Genomic DNA, 21623 nt, shown 5'->3' on the forward strand with positions numbered 1-21623 from the left:
TACAAATAAATATATACATTTACAGGTAAGTACACAGCTCCGACATGTCACGGAATACATAACATATTCAGATCCTTAAAATCATTGGAATTTATTAAAGTTATTCTCTAAGAGCAAGAAAGAATAGATTCAAAGCCCACATGTCTGACAGCAAAGGCTTCTAAATGCTGAGCACAATTTACTCACAATGCATAAATGTGTACATGCAGAAATGATTCCCATCTTTAGTGATCCTGGCTATGTTCACATATGTGCCCGAGACCACAGATTCTGTAATTTATGGCCATTGATGGACCCCATAATAAGTAAGTAGGGTTTGTTGTGAGACAGACCCACCATAACGGAAACCACCTGACAGATGTGAACAGAGCCTTATCAACCTCATACAACTGGAATTTGTCACTTTACATATAGGGATCTTTTTTGTTGCATGTAAAAACACACCTTTCAAAGAAATAAAAGTTGAACTGTGACCTTACACATAGGCACCTAGAAACAAGTGCCTTTGTTTAGAGGAAATGTAGCCGAGAATCGATATCTCAGGCCACTGATAATAGTGCTAAAAAGACAACTTTGAGAGTTCCTGGTCATCACACTGTACATAAAGCAGTATAAGTGGATAGATAATTTGTATCACTCATGATGCAGTACACCTCCCTGCTCGTATATATCTGTCTTGTATAAGATAGGGGTGCACTACTGGTGTAGTTTAGTAGGTGTTTCCAGAAGAGTATTAGCCCATAAACAATGTAACAAAAAGATTCATAGCACCCAGATAATATGCAAAGGTAACAAGGTGTTATATAAGGTGAGACACTGTATCATGAGCAAAACAAAAATCTATTTAACGCCAGTATAAACTACAAAGTGCCCTAGAAATGTTATATTGTTACTTTTACATTTGACATTTGCACGTCTTAATGGCCAACACAGAGCGAATATGTCCATTCCTGCTTCTGAAAGTATGTGTTTCATACTCCTGGGGTACACAACCATTGCCTGATCCTTCAGCCCACACTAAGCAGTGATCCCTGTTTCGAGAATCCCTGAAGAAATAAGAAATATTCTATAATTAGCTTTGTTATATTGCATCCTCCACCCTGGTAGTAGTGCTATAAACACAGAATTGCATCAAAAGTTGGAAAAGTTGAGAAAAAAAATATAAAAATATAAAAGGCATATAATATTGTGAGATAAACAACACAGGATTTTTTAGTATCTACATATGTCTACACCAGTGTTCTGGTCTACATGACAATTATTTATCACTAGAAAGGATGGAATGTCATCCAGCTGTGCTTACCTGAGCAGACAATGGTTTCCTGAAGAGCAGCCTCCTAAACACCGTCCTACATCAATTTCCTACAAGATTTACAAGACAAAGACTTTCAAATCACATTCCCATCTCTGCATACAATACAAAAAGCAAAACGTGGGGGGTGGGGGGCAAAACAAGAAGGGAGGGCCTTGTCCATTGAATAGAAAAGGAAACATATTATATTTTTATTATACTCTATGTATTATACTCATACACTCTTATTATGCTCTATACATTATACTCATACACTCATTTATTTTTCTCTATACATTATACTCATACACTACTTTACTCTTTTAACACTTTATTGTTTTCTTGTTTAATCACAGACTTATACATTATACTCACACTCATACGCTATACATTATACTCATGCACTCTTTTTTATTATATTGTATACATTATACTCATACACTCTTATTATACTGCATACATTATACTCATACTCATACGCTATACATTATACTCATACACTCTTATTATACTGCAAACATTATACTCATACACTTATTATAATCTTTATACATTATACTTATACACTTTTATTTATTTATTATACTCTATACATTAGTATTTATTATTCTCATAATACTGGAACATCTCATATTTATTAGCTCATTATAGCATTATAAAACTAACATGTAACTATGTATATCAGCAATGTATAATGAAGCTTAGTCACATATATTACACAAATAACTGTTAGACCACAGCATTGGATGTGTACTTATCGCTCTAATTAAAGGGAAACTATTTGTATGCACTTGCTGACAGTTCTTGGTAGCCACTTACTTCCTCTTACCGGCGCCGGTCTTCTAAAGCTTGTCCTGCCATTTTGGTGAAATTCGTACAAAATTAATTTGTTAGCAGCCCCCCAAAGCACTGTTTGGCCTGCCTACCGCTTCCGATGCTCACGCCTTTAGATGCATATTTTAGCCTGTTTGCTTATGCATAAGTAGATGTGAGCATCTGAGACAGTGGATGGGCCAAACTGTGCTCTGGGGGGCTGAGGAACGTCCCCCAGTGCTGCCAACCAGTTAATATGCAAATTATTATAGGATAGAATTTCACCAAAACCACAGTACTTACAAGCTTCGGAAAACTGGCGCCGATAAGAGGAAGTAAGCGACTACCAGGAACTATCAGCCGGTTCATATGCACAAACCAGCTGATAGTTTCCCTTTAACAGAGACATGTGGTATATATATTGAGTTATTACAGACGAATTACCTTAAGTCTTTCTTCTTTGCCGCCCTTAATGTTATATAGGACTTCATAGTAATATTCAAGATAGGAGACCCTGTAACAGTTCTCCTTCATCTCACATGTCTCCACAGTCTGCACCACTTCTGCTCCATTTGGACTTTCAACTACTACGGTGTCAAATTTAGTTGGAGCGCACTGAAGACCTGTGAAGTGATATAATTAAAAGTTACTCAAGCTTAGGTGCCAGAGGCCAATAAGGTATCCCAGATGTTGTCATAGCTATATCTGATGCATGCATGTTCTTAGCAATGTCTGATACACGCATGTTCCTGTCATTAGCATTGTCTAATGGATACTTGTTATTGTCATTAGCAATGTATGAAGAACGCATGTTCCTGTCATTAGCAATGTCTAATGGATACTCGTTATTGTCATTAGCAATGTCTGAAGCATGCATGTTCCTGTCATTCGCAATGTCTGATGCATGCATGTTCCTGTCATTAGCAATGTCTAATGGATACTCGTTATTGTCATTAGCAATGTCTGAAGCATGCATGTTCCTGTCATTCGCAATGTCTGATGCATGCATGTTCCTGTCATTAGCAATGTCTAAGGCAGGGGCGTAACTAGAAATGGCCGGGCCCCATAGCAAACTTTTGATAGGGCCAGCCACCTCCCTAACCACCAAGTCATAACTGCAAGTGCTCATCAGGAGTGCTTGCAGTAAAAGGGACATTTGCAGAACCGGGGAGGCCACCTCAGCTCAGGGGGCCCACTGTATTGCAGGAGCGGGCCAGCAGGCCCCCTGATGCAGCAGGCCCTGTAGCAGCCACTATGACTGCTACAGTGGTAGTTACACCCCTGGTCTGAGGCATACTTGTTCTTGTCATTTGCAATGTCTGATGCATACTTATTCTTGTCATTAGCAATGTCTGAAGCATACTTGTTCTTGTCATTAGCAATGTCTGATGCATACTTGTTCTTGTCATTAGAAATGTACAGGTATACTTGTGAATCATTGGCTATCTTTCTGAATCTAACCACTATGGGGGAGATTTATCAAACTAGTGAAAAGTAGGACTGGCTTAGTTGCCCCTAGCAACTTATCAGTTTCCACTTTACATTCCTCACAGATTCTTCGGAAAATGAAAGATGGAATCTGATTGGTTGCCGGAGGCAACTAAGACAATTCTATCTTACACCATGTTTGATAAATCTACCCCTATGGGTTTATCAATCTGTGGAAAACAAAAAACTGTTTTCATTTGCCCACAGCAACCAATCACAGCTACAAGCTCTTGTAAAATGAAACCTAAGCTGTGATTGGTTGCTGTGGGCAAATGACACCAGTTTTTTGTTTTCCACAGATTAATAAATCTGGGTCTATGCATTTAAAGGTCACTAAATATAAATAGACGCAAGTTAACTATACCTGAACTATCTGTAGGACTGGAGCATTTCCCAACATCCACTGTTGACTCAAAGGGTGTGTCTGGAAAGAAGGTCTTTAGAAATGGCATTCGGATACAATCCTGGGGGATGGGATTGCACTGACAGTCCTCGATCACCTCCACCTCTTGAATTCCCTGGAATAGCAGAACCCTCTCTAGGCCAACCTTTGTTGGCTGACAGCTGGTTTCATGGGGACACGATGGATCTGAGCTTGGTGTCAGCGCTGCTTCAGGCATTCTCTCACGTAACTATTAAAACACGACAGATTTATACAAAATGTATAAATCAAACATAGTACACTGCTTTAGAAGAAAATAAAATCTGAGGCTTATACAGCGAATCTAAAAGTCACAAACATAGAAAAGATAATATAATATAATAATACCACTACTACTACTACTACTACTACTACTACTAATAATAATAATAATAATAATAATAATAATAATAATAATAATAATAATAACCTTTTTATGCTTCAGAAAATCCAGCATTGATGAATGCTTGGGAAGCCCAGGGAATCCAGAACTGTGAGAATTTATTCTCTGCGGAACTCCACAGTGAGATCTGCATAAGCCGACATCCACGCTTACAGGACTGCCTGATATATCTACACAGAGAAGCATACACAGTATTATTGTAAATGCACAACAAAAAGGAATAATATCAGGCATAAGTCCTATGGCACTGGTCACACAAGCACTTACCTTGTCCAATGTAGACAAAGTTGCTTTGGCGTTTACAGCATCCTCTTTCTGTAAATAAATTCTTCCTGTCAGTCGGCCGATTTATCACCTCGTCATCTGCAGGAAGGTTTACTACATTAGGTCACAGGAAGCATAAAAAATGTAAAGCATACTAGATTGAAGTTACATAAGGAAGAGATCACTCTATTGTGATAGAGGAAATGATAGTGTTCTCTCTGCAAACGTCGTCTCAGCACTATGGAAATAACAGATAATAGAATCAATAAGTAAATAAAACTATACGTATAATGGGAATACTTACAGGCAGCACAAAAGAGGCAAAATAAAGTGCAGATATTAAGCTTCAGCAGAAATGAATACTCCATGTCTGATTCCTAAAGTTGTCTTCAAGATTCTGGATGAGCTTCTACACTTGCAGCTCAGACTTTTATATCCTTAGGCAGACAGATTTAAAATGTATATTGATGCAGAGGCTACAATAAGAGGCCAGCGAGATTGTAATCCTAATACAACACAAAAGTGGTGTCAAAAACCCTTCAACTAATTGAATTTCCCCACTTAAATGTCTGGGAGACAGTGGTCAGGGGCCACATCAAAGGGTCGCTTTAAATACCAAATGACCCCCTAAGCTCAGGTCATCTTTTGGTTTTATTGATCGGCTCGGCTTGAGGTGTGAGCACAAACCACTTGTGCTAGCCAAATGAAGCCCTAAGTAGCTTTCAGTCTCCTTTATTTCAAAAGGAAGAAAATAGTTGAAAAGCCATTCTTCTCAGTTGGCTTTTATCTGTAGTTATAAAGCTTTCATGACGCTTCAGTGTTTAACTTCACAGCAGTTTTCTGATAAACTGAGACTTCAAGGGTTTTGCCATTCTGCAGAAAGGAGAACAATATAGCTAGCATTCTGAAATATAGGAATATGGGTGAAGGATGAGGACTCTAGTTAACCTATCACCATGATAAAGGAATATACCTCAATTTAGGACCCTATTACACAAACTGATAATCTCTCCGTGTAATAGAGACAGCAATCAGCCAATAAAACAATCATCTGCTGATCTTTTCTTTGGGCCCTGAACCAAAACTGGATGACTCAACAGTTGTTACATTACCTAGCCACATTCCCGGTCTCCTCCTACATTTTGCATGCTTCTTCCCCGGTATCGCGCACCGCAGCTTCAGAGTGGCTTGTTTCATCTGACAGGCCTCTCAGCCACTCACTGGCCGCGGTGGTCCAGTGATTAGCTGACCGGCCTGTCAGCTCTGAAGGTGCAGCATATGGGACCAGGTAGGAAGTATGAAAAACACAGGAGAATGGGAACGTGGATAGGTAATGTAAAAAGTATTTAGGCAAAGGCTGCATGGATATCGCTGACGATGTCCGTGCTTCCCTTTATAAACGACTAGTGGGCCATGTAATAGGCCCAGTAAATGATCTAGCAGATCGGCACTTGTTTACAGTATTGATTGGGCCGACATCGGCTCGTCTAATAACAAACTAACTAGTACAATTTGTCTTCAGGAAATTTGAAAGCCCTCAATGTCTCTTAGTTTATTCCCTTAGGGAACCTTCATACTGAGCAAATGTGGCAGAATTCCATGGCGGAGTTCTCCGCCGTGAAATCCCATCTGCCTCAATGTGACACTGTTTCTCTATGGGAAGGCTCGCGCACCTCCGCTCCTGCTCAAAGAATTGACATGTCATTACATATAGAGAAACAGTGTCACACCGAGAGCTCCATTGCAGAACTCCGCCACATTTGCTCAGTATGAACATACCCTTAGTCTTGTCCCTTAGGGTCCTATTAGACAAAGCGACTTTTAATGATCGCAAACTATAACGTTTATTGTTAACCTGAACTCTTTCACTATATTACACAGAACGATAGCCATTAGTTACAATTGTTACTACGATTGTTTACTCCATCTGATTCCAGCACATGAAGGAACTATGAAGATTTACACTGAACAATTAAACAACAAATGCGGAATTACAGTGAATGAATGAGGAATTAAAGCGAAAGATTAGCGAACAATTAACGTTTTTTTTTTTTGTGTCCCCGCCAAACAAAAGATTTCTCATTGGTCATTTGAGTGTTGCCTTCATTTACACAAAAAGATTATCGTTTAAATTCAAATGATATAACAATAATTTGCACAGTGTAATAGGGCCCTTAGTTTAGTTGTTTAACTGTCAAGACAACAATGACTTTACAAACAATAGGTGAGAAATGAATAAAGACTAAATCCTTATTGACAGTAAATGAAAGTGACCTCGGTTTTTATTTAGGATTCCACTAAATTATTAAGCTGTTAATTCAATTTGTTCAGAACTCATTTCTCAATAGGTTTCGGATGCGCCATCTTCCGCACACACTCCAGCCACTATCAGAGCTGTACCTACTGGTCAGTTTCTGCGTATGAGACGGATATGCTCGTCTGAAAAAAAGTTTAAAACCCAGGCAGAGGATCTTAAGGGTCGTTTTAGAGAAAGGGGTTATAGTAATCGAACGATAGAGAAGGGCTTTAGACGAGCAAAAAACACTAGGCGAGAAGATATATTACAGACGGGTAAAAAGATCAAAAATAATAAAAATGATGGTATGATTAGATTTGTCTCTACATTTAATTGCAAGTGGGAAACAGTGAGGGGAATTTTCAAAAAGCACTGGCCGGTCTTATGTACAGACCCAGTGCTAGCAGCAAAGTTGCCCAAGGTTCCAGCTATGACGGCAAGAAGGGGGAAGAATTTAAAAGATATTCTCGTTAAAAGCTACTATGTGGCAAAACCAGAAAATCCGTTTGGACGGACACATGTGAGAACTGGATGTTACCCTTGTGGTAACTGTGTGGCCTGCCCCAATATATTAAGAACAGACTCCTTCTCCTTGGCTGATGGAGAACGGGAGTATAAAATTAGGGACTACGTATCTTGCAGCAGTACACACGTGGTGTATTACGCCACGTGTGGATGTGGCAAGATATATGTGGGACTCACCTCACGAGAGTTAAAGATCAGAGTGAGGGAGCATGTAAGGGGAATTGTGGCGGCAAAAAATATCGATGAAATCGAAACTTTAAAAACAATACCCAAACATTTTAAACTCTATCATGACAGTGACCCAAAGAGTTTTCTGGTGAGAGGGATTGAGAAAGTCAAAGTTGGAATCAGAGGGGGCAATGTGCGGAAGATTTTAGCTCAAAAGGAATGTCGTTGGATCACTATTTTAGGTACCCTGGCCCCCATGGGCATGAATGAGAATTGTAGCTTTGTTTCATTTTTGTAAATCCATGTATTAACCCCTTGCCGCCGCAGCCTGTTTTGGCCTTAATGACCAGGCTCATTTTTCAAAATCTGACCTGTCTCACTTTATGCGCTTATAGCTCAGTGATGCTTTAACGTATGCTAGCGATTCTGAGATTGTTTTTTCGTCACATATGGCACTTTATATTAGTGGCAAAATTTGGTCATTACTTTGTGTGTTTTTTGTGAAAAACATCAAAATATCATGAAAAATTTGAAAATTTTGCATTTTATGAACTTATGAAATTCTCTGCTTCTAAAAAAGGAAGTCATAGCACATAAATTAGTTACTAAATCACATTACCAATATGTCCTCTTTATTCTGGCATAATTTGGGAAACATATTTTACTTTTTTAGGCTGTTATGGGGCTTAGAAATTTATTAGCAAATTATCACATTTTGTGAAAGTTTCCAAAACTGATTTTTTTTAGGGACCAGTTCTTTTTTTAAGTTGATTTAGGAGGCTTGTATACTGGAAACCCCCATAAGTGACCCCATTTTGGAAACTAGACACCTTAAAGAATTAATCTAGGGGTATAATGAGCATTTTAACCCTACAGGGGCTGGAGGAAAGTATTCACAATTAGGCCTTAAAAAATTTTAATTTTAATTTTAATTTTCCAATAATATATATGTTTAGATTAAAGTTTCTCCTTTCCAAAAGGAACATGAGAGAATCTGCACCCCAAAATTTGTAACACAGGTTCTCTTGAGTACAACGGTACCCCATATGTGGGCGTAAACCACTGTATGGGCACACAGCCTGGCTCAGAAGGGAAGGAGCGCCAATTAGCTTTTTTAATGCAGATTTTTCTGAAAAAGTTTGAGCGCCAGGTGCGTTTGCAGTGCCCCTGTAGTGTCAGCAGAATAGAATCCCCCCAAAAGTCACTCCATTTTCGAAAGAATACCCCTCAAAGAATTCATCTTGGGGTAGGATGAGCATTTTGACCCCACATGCATTAGAGGAAAGTATTCAAAATTAGACAGTAATGAAAAACACGAATTTTTCCAATAATATGTTTGTTTAGTTTGAAATTTCTCAATTTCACAAGGAAAAAGAGAAAAAAAGTACCCCAAAAATTGTAACGCAGGTTCTCCTGAATACAACGGTACCCCATATGTGGGCATAAACCACTGTATGGGCACACAGCGGGGCTCAGAAGGGAAGGAGCGCCAATTAGCATTTTCAGTGCAGATTTTGCTGAAGAAGTTTCTGAGCGCCAGGTGCGTTTGCAGTGCCCCTGTAGTGTCCGTAGAAAAGAACCCCCCCAAAAGTCACCCCATTTTGGAAAGTACACCCCTCAAAGAATTCATCTTGGGGTGTGGTGACCATTTTGACCCCACAGGTATTAGAGCAAAGTATTTAAAATTAGACAGTAAAAATGAAAAACTCGAATTTTTCCAATAATATGTTCGTTTAGTTTAAAATTTCTCAATTTCACAAGGAACATGGGAGAATCCGCACCCCAAAATTTGTAACGCAGGTTCTCCTGAGTACAACGGTACCCCATATGGGGGCATAAACCACTGTATGGGCACACAGCGGGGCTCAGAAGGGAAGGAGCGCCAATTAGCATTTTCAGTTCAGATTTTGCTGAAGAAGTTTCTGAGCGCCAGGTGCGTTTGCAGAGCCCCTGTAGTGTCCGTAGAAGAGAACCCCCCCCAAAAGTCACCCCATTTTGAAAAGTACACCCCTCAAAGAATTCATCTTGGGGTGTGGTGACCATTTTGACCCCACAGGTATTAGAGGAAAGTATTCAACATAAGACAGTAAAATTGAAAAACTTGAATTTTTCCAATAATATGTTTGTTTAGTTTGAAATTTCTCAATTTCACGAGGAACAGGAGAGAAGCTGCATGCCCAAATCTGTAACGCAGGTTCCCCTGAGTAGAACGGTACCCCATATGTGGGCATAAACCACTGTATGGGCACCCAGCCGGGCTCAGAAGGGAAGGAGCGCCAATTAGCATTTTCAGTGCAGATTTTTCCGAAGAAGTTTCTGAGCGCCAGGTGCGTTTGCAGTGCCCCTGTAGTGTCAGCAGAAGAGAACCCCCCCAAAAGTCACCCCATTTAGGAAAGTACACCGTTCAAAGAATTCATCCTGGGGTGCAGTGAGCGGTTTGACCCCACAGGTATTAGAGGAAAGTATTCAAAATAAGACAGTAAAAATGAAAAACTCGAATTTTTCCAATATATGTTCGTTTAGTTTAAAATTTCTCAATTTCACGAGGAATGGGAGAAAAATGTACCCCAAAATCTGTAACGCAGGTTCTCCTGAGTACAACGGTACCCCATATGTGGGCATAAACCACTGTATGGGCACACAGCAGGGCTCAGAAGGAAGGGAGCGCTAATTTGCTGGAGCAAAACCGCAGCTAGTAATGGTTATTAGAATAGCGCAGTTACTAAAATACAATTAAAAAATGAGATTACAGGTAATGTGGGGTGGTTACGGATAATCTGGGGTGGTTATGGGCAACCTGCGGTGGTTACGGGCAACGTGGGGTGGTAACGGGCAACGTGGGGTGGTAACGGGCAACGTGGGGTGGTTACGGATAAACTGAAGTGCTTATAGGTAATCTGGGAACGCGGCAACGTGCGGTGGTCGGAGGCAACGTGCGGTGGTCGGGGGCAACGTGCGGTGGTCGGGGGCAACGTGCGGTGGTCGGGGGCAACGTGCGGTGGTCGGGGGCACCGTGCGGTGGTCGGGGGCACCGTGCGGTGGTCGGGGGCACCGTGCGGTGGTCGGGGGCAACGTGCGGTGGTCGGGGGCAACGTGCGGTGGTCGGGGGCAACGTGCGGTGGTCGGGGGCAAAGTGCGGTGGTCGGGGGCAACGTGCGGTGGTCAGAGGCAACGTGCGGTGGTTAAAGGCAATCTGGGGGGAATTACATGTGATTAGGGGCAACCTGGGGGGGTTACAGACAATCTGCGGTGGTTATGGGCAACATGGGGTGGTTACAGACAATCTGTGGTGGTTACGGGCAACATGGGGTGGTTACAGACAATCTGGGGTGGTTACGGGCAACATGGGGTGGTTACAGACAATCTGCGGTGGTTATGGGCAACATGGGGTGGTTACAGACAATCTGCGGTGGTTACGGGCAACATGGGGTGGTTACAGACAATCTGGGGTGGTTACGGGCAACATGGGGTGGTTACAGACAATCTGGGGTGGTTACGGATAAACTGAAGTGTTTATAGGTAATCAGGGGTGGGTACATGTAATTTTGGGTGGTTACGGCAATCTGGTGTGGTTACGGGCAATCTGGAGGGGGTCACTGGCAACGTGTGAGTTAGAGGCAACGTGCAGTGGTTACGTGCAATATGGGGGGGTTACGGGCAATCGGGGCTGATTACGGACCATTTGGAGGGGCTCACTGGCAATTTGGGGTGGTTACAGGCAACGTGCGGTGGTTATGGGCAACGTGCGGTGGTTATGGGCAACGTGCGGTGGTTATGGGCAACGTGCGGTGGTTATGGGCAACGTGCGGTGGTTATGGGCAACGTGCGGTGGTTATGGGCAATGTGTGGTGGTTATGGGCAACGTGCGGTGGTTATGGGCAACGTGCGGTGGTTAGTGGCAACGTGCGGTGGTTAGTGGCAACGTGCGGTGGTTATGGGCAGCGTGCGGTGGTTATGGGCAACGTGCAGTGGTTAGTGGCAACGTGCGGTGGTTAGTGGCAACGTGCGGTGGTTAGTGGCAACGTGCGGTGGTTAGTGGCAACGTGCAGTGGTTATGGGCAGCGTGCGGTGGTTATGGGCAACATGTGGTGGTTAGTGGCAACGTGCGGTGGTTAGTGGCAACGTGCGGTGGTTATGGGCAATGTGCTGTGATTACGTGCAATCTGGGGCGGATACGGGCAATCTGGGGCGGATATGGGCAACCTGCGGTGGTTACGGGTAACTTGGGGGGGCTAGGGGTAATCTGGGAGTAAAGTGCAATTATTACTATAATAAAAAGTGTGTGTTTTATTTTTTTGTATGTTTTTCACTTTTTGTACTTTATACATTAATTTTCACTGAATTACTATGATTACTGTGATATTTTCTATCACAGTAATCATAGTTCAGTGACAGAGACCAAATTGGTCTCTGTCACTTTAAATTTTTTGAGATAACTGATTCTGGAGCGCATGCGCACTTCAGAATCAGCCTGGACGTCGAGGAGGACGGAGCTCCGTGGATCAGGTAAAGTATGTGGGGAAGGGGGGGTGACTGGGGGACGGGGGTGACTGGGGGGGTGGGGGGCGACTTGGGGGGGGCACAGTGACACTTTTTATCCCCTGTCACCAATGATTTATGGTGACAGGGGATAAAAAGTGCTGATCAGCACTGGGAACAGGCGATCGGCGGTATATAAAATATACCGCCGATCGCCTGCTCCGGGCCCACACGGGGGGGTCCCCGATCACTGCCCCATGCTCTCCGCTACCTCCGGTGGCGGAGAGCATGGGGCTTTGATCACTAATTAATTTCCATCCCTGCGAACAAACATCGTTTGTTCGCAGGGATGGGGGCGGCCATCTTGGATCTGATGGCCGCCCGGGTAGGGTGATCGGGGGGCTGATCTGGGGTCTGAGGGGACATTTTTCATCTCCCCCCACCGTGGATTCACGGTGGGGGGAGATGAAAGCTATCGGCGGCGCCGGTAATGCCCGGTACCGGCGGATCGCCGCTAAAACGGTAGTAGCGGCGATCAGCCAGTATCGGGGGACGAGGGGAGGGGGCCAGGGGACACAGATTGAGTGGCGGTGGGGGGAGGCAGCGTTCTGCAGCCTCCCCCCGCCGCCCGATCGGCGGGGGACACTGAATCTCCCCATAGACGCTGCGGTCGCATTGACCGCGGCGTTTATGGGGTTAACTGCCCGGGGGGGGAGCGCGGCTCCCCTCCGGGCAGTGGCAGCAGGAGGAGGCTGTGTGACACAGCCTCCTCCTGCTGCCCGATCTCACCTTGGGACAGAGGGGGGAGGCAGGGAAAGCATGACGTCCAGGGACGTCATGATGCATTCTGCCACTGCTTTTCATGACGTCCCTGGACGTCATATTGGGGGAAGGGGTTAATATTTGTTTTTTATCCTTTTTTCTGTCTTCTTTTTCTTTCTTTGCTTCTTTCACTTTGCAAAACTATCTTTTTGCAGGTTTTCTTACTATTACTATTACTAGGTTTTTTATTTGTTCTAAACTATCGGGACTTTGGAGAAAAACACCATCTAATGGACATTTTTGGGACCCCCTTCTGGTTGGGGGAATGAGGCTGATAACGCTGTGAGAAATAGTTTTCTACATGGGAAACGCTATGTTACATAACGTTGAAAAGCAATGTGATGAGTCATGCTATTCTTTTGCTATATACAATGAACAATTTCTTGCCTTATATTTTGAAATTTGGGTGTATATATACATGTATTCCACTTTGTGTATATATATAATATATGAGTTACACAATTTTTGGTTGATAATATAATTTTAGAATATATTCTTTTTATCACCATTCACACTAGTGATTTTTTTCATCATGCGTTTTTTTGTTTTTTTTGCGTGTTTTTTATCATAGTGATATATTTCACATGCTCACTATTTCACTATAATCAATTATTTTTAATTGTGATATTTTAATTATAATCATGTTCACTATTTTCACCTTTTTTATACACATATACAGATTATTTCTTTTATGGCAATGACTATTTGGTAATTGTTTACAATCATGTGCATATGATACCATTGCTAGAGCTAGGAGTCAGGCTCGCCCATGTATTGAATGGTTTTGATAGTATTTCTCAGCGTTATAGAGAGTATACCCACGATTGGTCAAATAGAGTCTCGTGACCTAGCATTCCCGGGCGTGCGCACTGGGGCGGTTGCTGACGTCGTCGTCGCATCCTGTCGGCCTCAGTACCTGGTGTGTGCATGTCCGTGACGTTATCGTTGCGGACATGCGCACTCGGGGTGAGTTGCCAGACCGGATGTGACGCGGCCTCCGCTTCCGGTCCAGCATGCCGCAGTCCCGGAAAGTGCCGGGTTGTCAATTAGAATTGAAGCATATTTAAGGGGGGTGAGATCAGAAGTAGGCAGTTCCCCGAGGAAGCGTGTAACAGCGAAACGTACGTAGGAACGGCTTGTGTGGTGTCGGACAATATGGATAGGTGCAATAAACTATAAATATTACAATGGCCATTTGGCTTTGGTTGCCTATATGTTGAATGAAACAGAGGCAGTAGTAGGGCAGTACGTGATTTTGTGCACCTTATAGATATATTCCCATATTGAAAAATTGCTATGGGTAAAATAACTTATTGCTGACACCTGTCTTATATGTGTTTTTACTGTGGTCATACTTTTTAACTTCATTTTATACTGTAAATGTTGTTTATGTATTGGTACCTACTATATATAATAAAAATTCTTTGTATTTTTATGAACTAAGCCCATTGTCTTTTCCTATTGTATACAATTTTATTTTTGGGTAGTTTCTAATTGATAGAGTGATATTTAGTGGTGTAGGCTGGTACTGCAACCCTGATTTTAAGATCATCTTTCACATCTATCACAAACCAGTGTGTGTAATAATCTTCCTACAGAGTATTGGCACCAAATGAGTCTTCTATCCACTGTAAATGGCTGATTTATTCTATGCAAAAAGGAAACTAGCATACTAACATAATCGTAAGTGACAGGCAATGAATGTTCTCACAGGATCAGTCACAGATCTAGGCTGGGTTCACACTACATATATTTCAGTCAGTATTGTGTTCCTCATATTGCAACCAAAACCAGGAGTGGATTGAAAACACAGAAAGGATCTGTTCACACAATGTTGAAATTGAGTGGATGGCCGCCATTTAATGGCAAATATTTGCTGTTATTTTAAAACCACGGCTGTTATATTGAAATAATGACAGTTATTTACTGTTATATGGCGGCCATCCACTCAATTTCAACATTGTGTGAACAGAGCCTTTCTGTGTTTTTAATCCACTCCTGGTTTTGGTTGCAATATGAGGACCACAATACTGACTAAAATATACGTAGTGTGAACCCAGCCTGAGCTATGTTCACACTGCGTACGTAGTTTTGAGGTTGATGCGGTCGCTTGAAAGTATACGATATGCGCCCGCACAGTGCACACTACGTATGAGCTTACGGCTGGATTGTATACGGCGCCGTGAAAAATGGACAAGACCGTTGTTTGAGGACGGAAATGTTGAAACTCACGCCCGTGGATTTCCATGCGGTCCCTTACAAAGTACTTATTTCAGCCAAATTGAACTTGATTTTTCGATCCAAAAGGTTCTGTGTGGTTTACGGGTCTGGGCAAAGATTTCCAAGTAAATGACCTGCCTCAGATCGCTTCGAAACAAGCTAGGAAAGCATAACTGTATTACAGGCGTATGTTTGCGGTTCGTACGCATCTGGCCGCATGTTTATTTTTCCCACGCTCGTAGTTTCAGCCGCACATGTACGGCGGCGTACGATCTATGGACGGAATCATTCGCAGTGTGAACATAGCCTCATTCTGTCAAGTACACACCACTGATGTATAATGTTATGTATGGCAGCGGATGCTATTCACTTTACTTAAAGCAAAAGATTATGTTTTTGAATCGTGATAAACAACTTGCGGCCCTCCAGCTGTTCAAAAATGACATTTCCTATCATGGCCTGGAAAGCCAAAAGGTGTCTATGCATGATGGAGTCGGAGTCTTCCCCTGGGTACCTCGGGGAGCTGGCGCCTCCTCACTGGCCCATGCTCATCACACATGTGTAGGCCTTTGATAGGCTGGAGCCCTAGCGCACTGGACCTGGCACTGACCAATGACTATGGGAACAGTGTAATAATCCAGGCTGGCAGGAAGAGCACTATGTGCCCAGCGCACTGTCCGTGGCTCCATGGTCATAGGGCTTTCCTCATTTACTGCACTTTTCACCCAACCTATTGAATAACTGCTACTCCCAGCATGCCTGGTGGTGTGTGGGGGGAGGGGGGGTCAGGTGGGTTAGTGTGTGTGGAGGGGGGGGGGGAGTGTCAGGTGGGGTGGGGTAGTGTGTGTGTGTGTGGGGGGGGGGGGGGTGAGGTAGTGTGTGTGTGTGGGGGGGGGGGGTAGTTTGGGGGGGGAGATAAGGTGAGGTAGTGTGTGTGGGGGCAGGTCAGGTGAGGTAGTGTGTGTGGGGCGTCAGGTTAATTGCAGGCAGAGGGGGTACAGCAGGGACATTATTACTATATGGGGCACCACAGAGAGCATTATTACTATGGGGGGTACAGCAGGGACATTATTACTATATGGGGCACAGTAGGAGGCATGAATATATGAGGGCACAGCAGGGGGCATTATTACTATATGAAGGACACAGCGGGAGACATTATTACTATATGAGGGCACAGCACTGGACATTATTACTATATGGGAGCACAGCAGGAGACATAACAATATGGAGGCACAGAGGGGCATTATTACTATATGGAGGGCACAGCAGGGGACATTATTACTATATGAGGACACAGCAGGGGGTTATTACTATATGGAGGGCACAGCAGGGGGCATTATTACTATATGGAGGCCCAGCAGGGACATTATTACTGTATGAGGGCACAGCAGGGGACATTATTACTATATAGAGGCACAGCAGAGAGAATTATTACTATATAGAGGACAACAGGGGACATTATAACTATATGGAGGCCCAGCAGGGGACATTATTACTATATGGGGGCACAGCAGGGGACATTATTACTATATGGGGGCACAGTAGGGGACATTATTACTATATGGAGGCACAGCAAGGGGCATTATTACTATATGGGGGTATAGCAGGGGATCCTACATACAGGGGGCAACCCACTTACCTACTTAATTTAATGCCCATGACACCAAAAAGTGGAATTATTACTGTATGGGAGAGGATCGCTATAAGGGATTACTATACCAACAGTAACACAGTGGATCGCTATACGGGATTACTATAACAATTGTGACACACAATGGATCACTTTATGGGTTTACTTTAACTGTGACACTCAGTATATCGCTATACGGGATTACTGTAACATTAGTGACACAGTGGATCGCTATATGGGATTACTATGACAACTGTGACACAGTGGATCGCTATATGGGATTACTATGACAACTGTGACACAGTGGATCGCTATCAGTGGCGGTCTTTGGCACCAAGCACCCCAAGCGATCGCTTGGGGCCCCCAACATCCAGGGGGGCCCCCACGCCCCGCTCTTGTGCTCAAGACCGCTGGACAGGGCCGCTGCCGCGCTCGCTGCTGCCATCTGAACTGTAACTATGAGCACTCGTAATGAGCGCTCATAGTTACATGCAGCAGCACTGACAGGGCGGGAGACATTGGCTCCCTTCCTGTCAGTCATTCTTGTGGCCGCAGGAAGGGTTTACCCTGCGCTCACAAGTGGCAGCTTTGTCCTTGTGGTGCCGACGCTCCAGTGACATCACTGGAGCATCGGCGCCAGGACAAGGGGAGTGCGGCCTCTTGTGATCGCAGGGAAAACCCTTCCTGTGGCCACAAGAGTGAAGAGAAGAGGAGACGCCCGGACCCAGGTGAGTATAAGTGTTTGTTTTATTGTGTTATATACTATATGGGAGGGGGAGCACACAGGGGTCTGTTTAACTGGGGAGCGCACATCTGGGGTCTATATAACTGGGGGGAGCACACAGGGGGGCTATATAACAGGGGGAGCACACAGGGGGGCTATAGACTACTGGGGCTTCACAGAGGGGTCTATATACTACTTGGGGCAGCAGAATGGGGTCTATATACAACTTGGAGAGCACACAGGAGGTCTATATCCAAGTGGGAGAGCACACAGGGGGGCTATATAACAGGGGGAGCACACAGGGGGGCTATAGACTACTGGGGGCAGCACACAGGGGTCTATATACTACTTGTGAGGCACACAGGGGGTCTATATACTACTGGGGGAACATACAGGGGGTCTATATACTACTTGTGAGGCACACAGGTGGTCTATATATAACTGGGGGAGCACACAGGGGTCTGTATACAATTGGGGCAGCACACAAGGGGTCTATATAATACTGGTGGGGCACACAGGGGGCCTATATACTACTGAGGGAACCACAAAGGGGGTTTATATACTACTGGAGGAGCACACAGGGGTCTATATCCAAGTGGGGGAGCACACAGGAGGTCTATATCCAAGTGGGGGAGCACACAGGGGGGCTAAATACCCCTGAGGGAGCACACAGGGGGCCTATATACTAGTGGGGGAGCACACAGGGGTATACACAACTGGGGGCAGCACACAGGGGGTCTATATACAACTGGGGCAGCACACAGGAGGTCTATATACTTCTGGGGGGAGCACACGGGGGGCTATATATAACTGGGGGAACACACAGGGGTCTATATACTACTGGGGGAAGCAAACAAGGGGTATATATTACTGGCGGTAGCGCACAAGGGGTATATACTACTGGGGGCAACACACAGCGGTCTATTGTTTTGGAACGCGTGTCGAGTGGGGGGGGGGGCAGACATAACTTCGCTTGGGGCCCCAGAAATGCCAAGACCGCCCCTGATCGCTATACAGGATTACTATAAAAACTGTGACACAGTGGATCACTATACGGGATTGCTTTAACAAATGTGACACACAGTGGATCGCTATATGGGATTACTATAAAAAATATGTTCTTCGCTTCTCCCAGTTGCTTATGCTTATTTCCCTAAAATCCACTACAAATTTGGGTATTATAATTGTGGGAGAACTAGAAATAGGCTCCTCAGGCCTTTTTTTAGGGCCCATCTCGAGGACCAGCATCTCTGCCCCCACAGGTTTCTAAGGGCAGAAGATTTACAAATTTCTCCAAGTTTACCCAATGTCAGAGTCCAGAGATAAATTAGAAACAGTTATAAGGGAAGATATTAGGATTGAAGGTGAGGAAGACGAGGGGTGTATAAAACTAAAGAGCGGCGTAGAAGGTCCCATCGTACTAACTAAAATATTTGTAGCGCTGGATAGCCCCTTTAACCCATCTATTGTGTCTCCAGGAGACGCATCTAGTGAACAAATGCAGAACTACAGCGAACAATTAAAGGGGAACTCCACATAAGGAAAACATTTTTTTCTATTAAAAGTACATTAAAAGTTATATTGATGTGTCTATACAATGTATTACCATACCTGAACAGTTCTGCCACACTGGTAGCTGATTGAAATCCAGGAAGTGAAGAAAACTGGCCACTGTACCAATCCACACTGTCTCCTGCTTCCTCTGCTCTCCCACCTTAGGAGACAAAGATTACATGCATCGGTCTCACATTTTGTGTGGTTGATGAGCACAGGCTGATGATGCAAAAAGGGGGCAGGGTATGATGTCACAGGAGACTTGGCTGGATCCCCCAATCCCCTGAATGATTCACCATCTCCGACCAGCCGCAAGCAGGTGCTGCAACTTTACTGGTTGTGCAAAAGTCTACAGTGAAATTAGGGTTATGTTCACACATGCTAGGGTTTCATTGTAGTACTGCAGCATTTTCAAAAAAATGATGCAGTAACACAATTAAATGATGCTAAACGGCACAGAGGATCGGGGCCGCCACTGCCAATCCCACCTGGACAAAATAACGATGCATACACAGTATATCCCATGTAAGATAATATCGGATTGAGATAATATCGAATAAGTCCTTATTGTTGGGCTCAACCTCAAAGATAAAAGATTATTGATCACAATATGTGCGTGGAGATGAAAAGAAAAATTTAATTAAATTCAAAAAGTTCTTTACTTTATTCTAATATAAGCATTACAGGTAGTAACAGCATACTGTGTATTGTCTGCACGATAATCGTCCCATGTAATAGGGCTCTTACAGTGTCTTTAACTCCCTCAGCGAAGGATGTGAGGAGGACTTACCTTCTGGATTCAATTAATTGGCCTTATGGACCGTATACCAACTAGGAGAGTTCTTCAGGTCCCATGGAGAGTATGGGACCCTTTGTGTTTGTGGTACACCCTGAAAGCCTATTTAAGAGGATGTCTTACATCTATTATTTCTTTTATAAAAAGGGATACTACGTTGAGGGAAATTGGCTGACAAATGCTCAGAGCTGGAGGCAGTGTATATCCAAAACCCAATAGATGCAGAGGTAGTGAAATAAAGCTACACTACATCACTAGCTACACTAAATCACTACATATGCGGTCTGAGCAAGGGATGTTGGTAATGTCTCGTTGGGGTTAGCTGAAAGGTATTATGGCTGCTAAGTGGGTGTAGAGTCACTTGGCCACTTGTCACAGTAGCCTGGAGTGGCTTTGTTACTGACTGCCAGTTGGATGGAGCCCGCTTCCGCAGAATCTGGATAAGCCAGGTGTACGCTGGTGTGTGTTGGTGCAAAATGATATGCAGTCTCCAGTGACTTAACCAGAACGTACTTTGTACTTCAATGCAATACACTTCAATAACTTCAGGTAGGAGAGCGAAGAAGTGGTAGTCTGTGTAACAGAAGAGAGTAGAGTAGAGCAGCTTCTCGAGTGCCCTGTCAAATGTACTCTGCCAGGATAGCGTAGCGGAGAGTTGCAATGTGAAAAGAAGATACTCGTACTCATGTTTACTTACCACCTAATGCCCTACAGTGTCAGGGTACCTGTCCTGACAGGGTAATACGAGGTCCCAGGTCTTTGAGCTGGGTGAAGCATACTTCTCGAACCTTTCCAGGATAGCTGTGCATTCTGCAGTGAGATACGTAGGCTAACTGCACTTTGTTCCACTGGAGTCACTGCCCTGTGTAGAAATTATCTCTGGCTAGGACAACATCCTTTCCTCCTGAGGTGACTAGCATTGCATACTTGAGGTAGCTTCTTGCTTAAAGCGTAACTGTCATGTTTTTTTTTATTGCAGAAATCAGTAGTATAAGCGATTGTAAGAAACTCTGTAATAGGTTTTATCAGCCAAAAAAGCCTCCTTCTGTACTCAAGAAGCAATCTCCCAGCCTCCCCCCCTGACTTCTTATCTGTGCATTATCAGGCAAACACGTCTTCATTACAGAGAAGCCAGTGAAGACGGGCTCTGCTCTCTCCAATGTAAGCCTATGAAGGGGGGAGGGGCTGAGGGAGATGAGGGAGCAGGAAGAGGTGACATGAAGGTCAGCTGTTTGTAGACTCTCTGGGCACCTAAAACGCTAAATTCAGGTGTCAGAAAGGTCAGTGCTTATCTATGAACTTACTGAGAGAAGATTGCAGGGTGTTGTGCTTTGCAGAAATCCTCCATGCTCAGTCACTCCTAACAGCCCCTCCCCTCTCCATAGCCACATAATGGAGACAGAAATCCTGCTTCATTTGATGTGAGGGGGGAGGCTGGGAGATTGCTTTTTCAGTACAGAAGGAAACTCTTTTAGTACAAAAAACCTTTTACAGAGTTTCTTAAAATCGCTTGTACTGTTGCTATTTAATGTTTTCAGAAAAATGGCCCTGAAATGACAGTTACGCTTTAAGAAGAGAGGTCTGGCTCACTCTCCACCAACCGACTAGTAACCAACTAATTAACCAACTAACCCCCTCCAGGGAATTAAACTCTATTCTTAGGAGCGAACTAAACCTCCCAGTGATTGGTGGGGTGGGTTGATGTAAGAAAAAAAGGAGAGGATAG

General features: G+C 43.8%; 2 protein-coding genes across 2 annotated transcripts in view; both read right to left on the bottom strand.

The window, feature by feature from the left end:
- LOC138796576 (uncharacterized) lies at positions 1-20706 on the bottom strand. The gene is made up of 9 exons (XM_069976185.1): positions 20623-20706; positions 19590-19682; positions 19159-19261; positions 4684-4779; positions 4444-4586; positions 3957-4224; positions 2549-2727; positions 1304-1362; positions 1-1046 (listed from the first exon to the last, which is right to left on the bottom strand). Exons 1-9 carry the CDS (start codon positions 20704-20706, stop codon positions 896-898), a joined length of 1176 nt encoding a protein of 391 aa, XP_069832286.1. The 3' UTR covers positions 1-895.
- POLE4 (DNA polymerase epsilon 4, accessory subunit) overlaps positions 19159-21623 on the bottom strand; it is a 10894-nt gene continuing 8429 nt past the window's right edge. Inside the window, exon 5 of the transcript XR_011363842.1 lies at positions 19159-19261. The gene's annotated coding sequence lies outside the window, so the exon portion shown is untranslated. The remainder of the gene's footprint in view (positions 19262-21623) is intronic.

Source organism: Dendropsophus ebraccatus, chromosome 7 (genome assembly GCF_027789765.1).
Source record: "Dendropsophus ebraccatus isolate aDenEbr1 chromosome 7, aDenEbr1.pat, whole genome shotgun sequence".
Classification (NCBI taxonomy): Eukaryota; Metazoa; Chordata; class Amphibia; order Anura; family Hylidae; genus Dendropsophus; species Dendropsophus ebraccatus.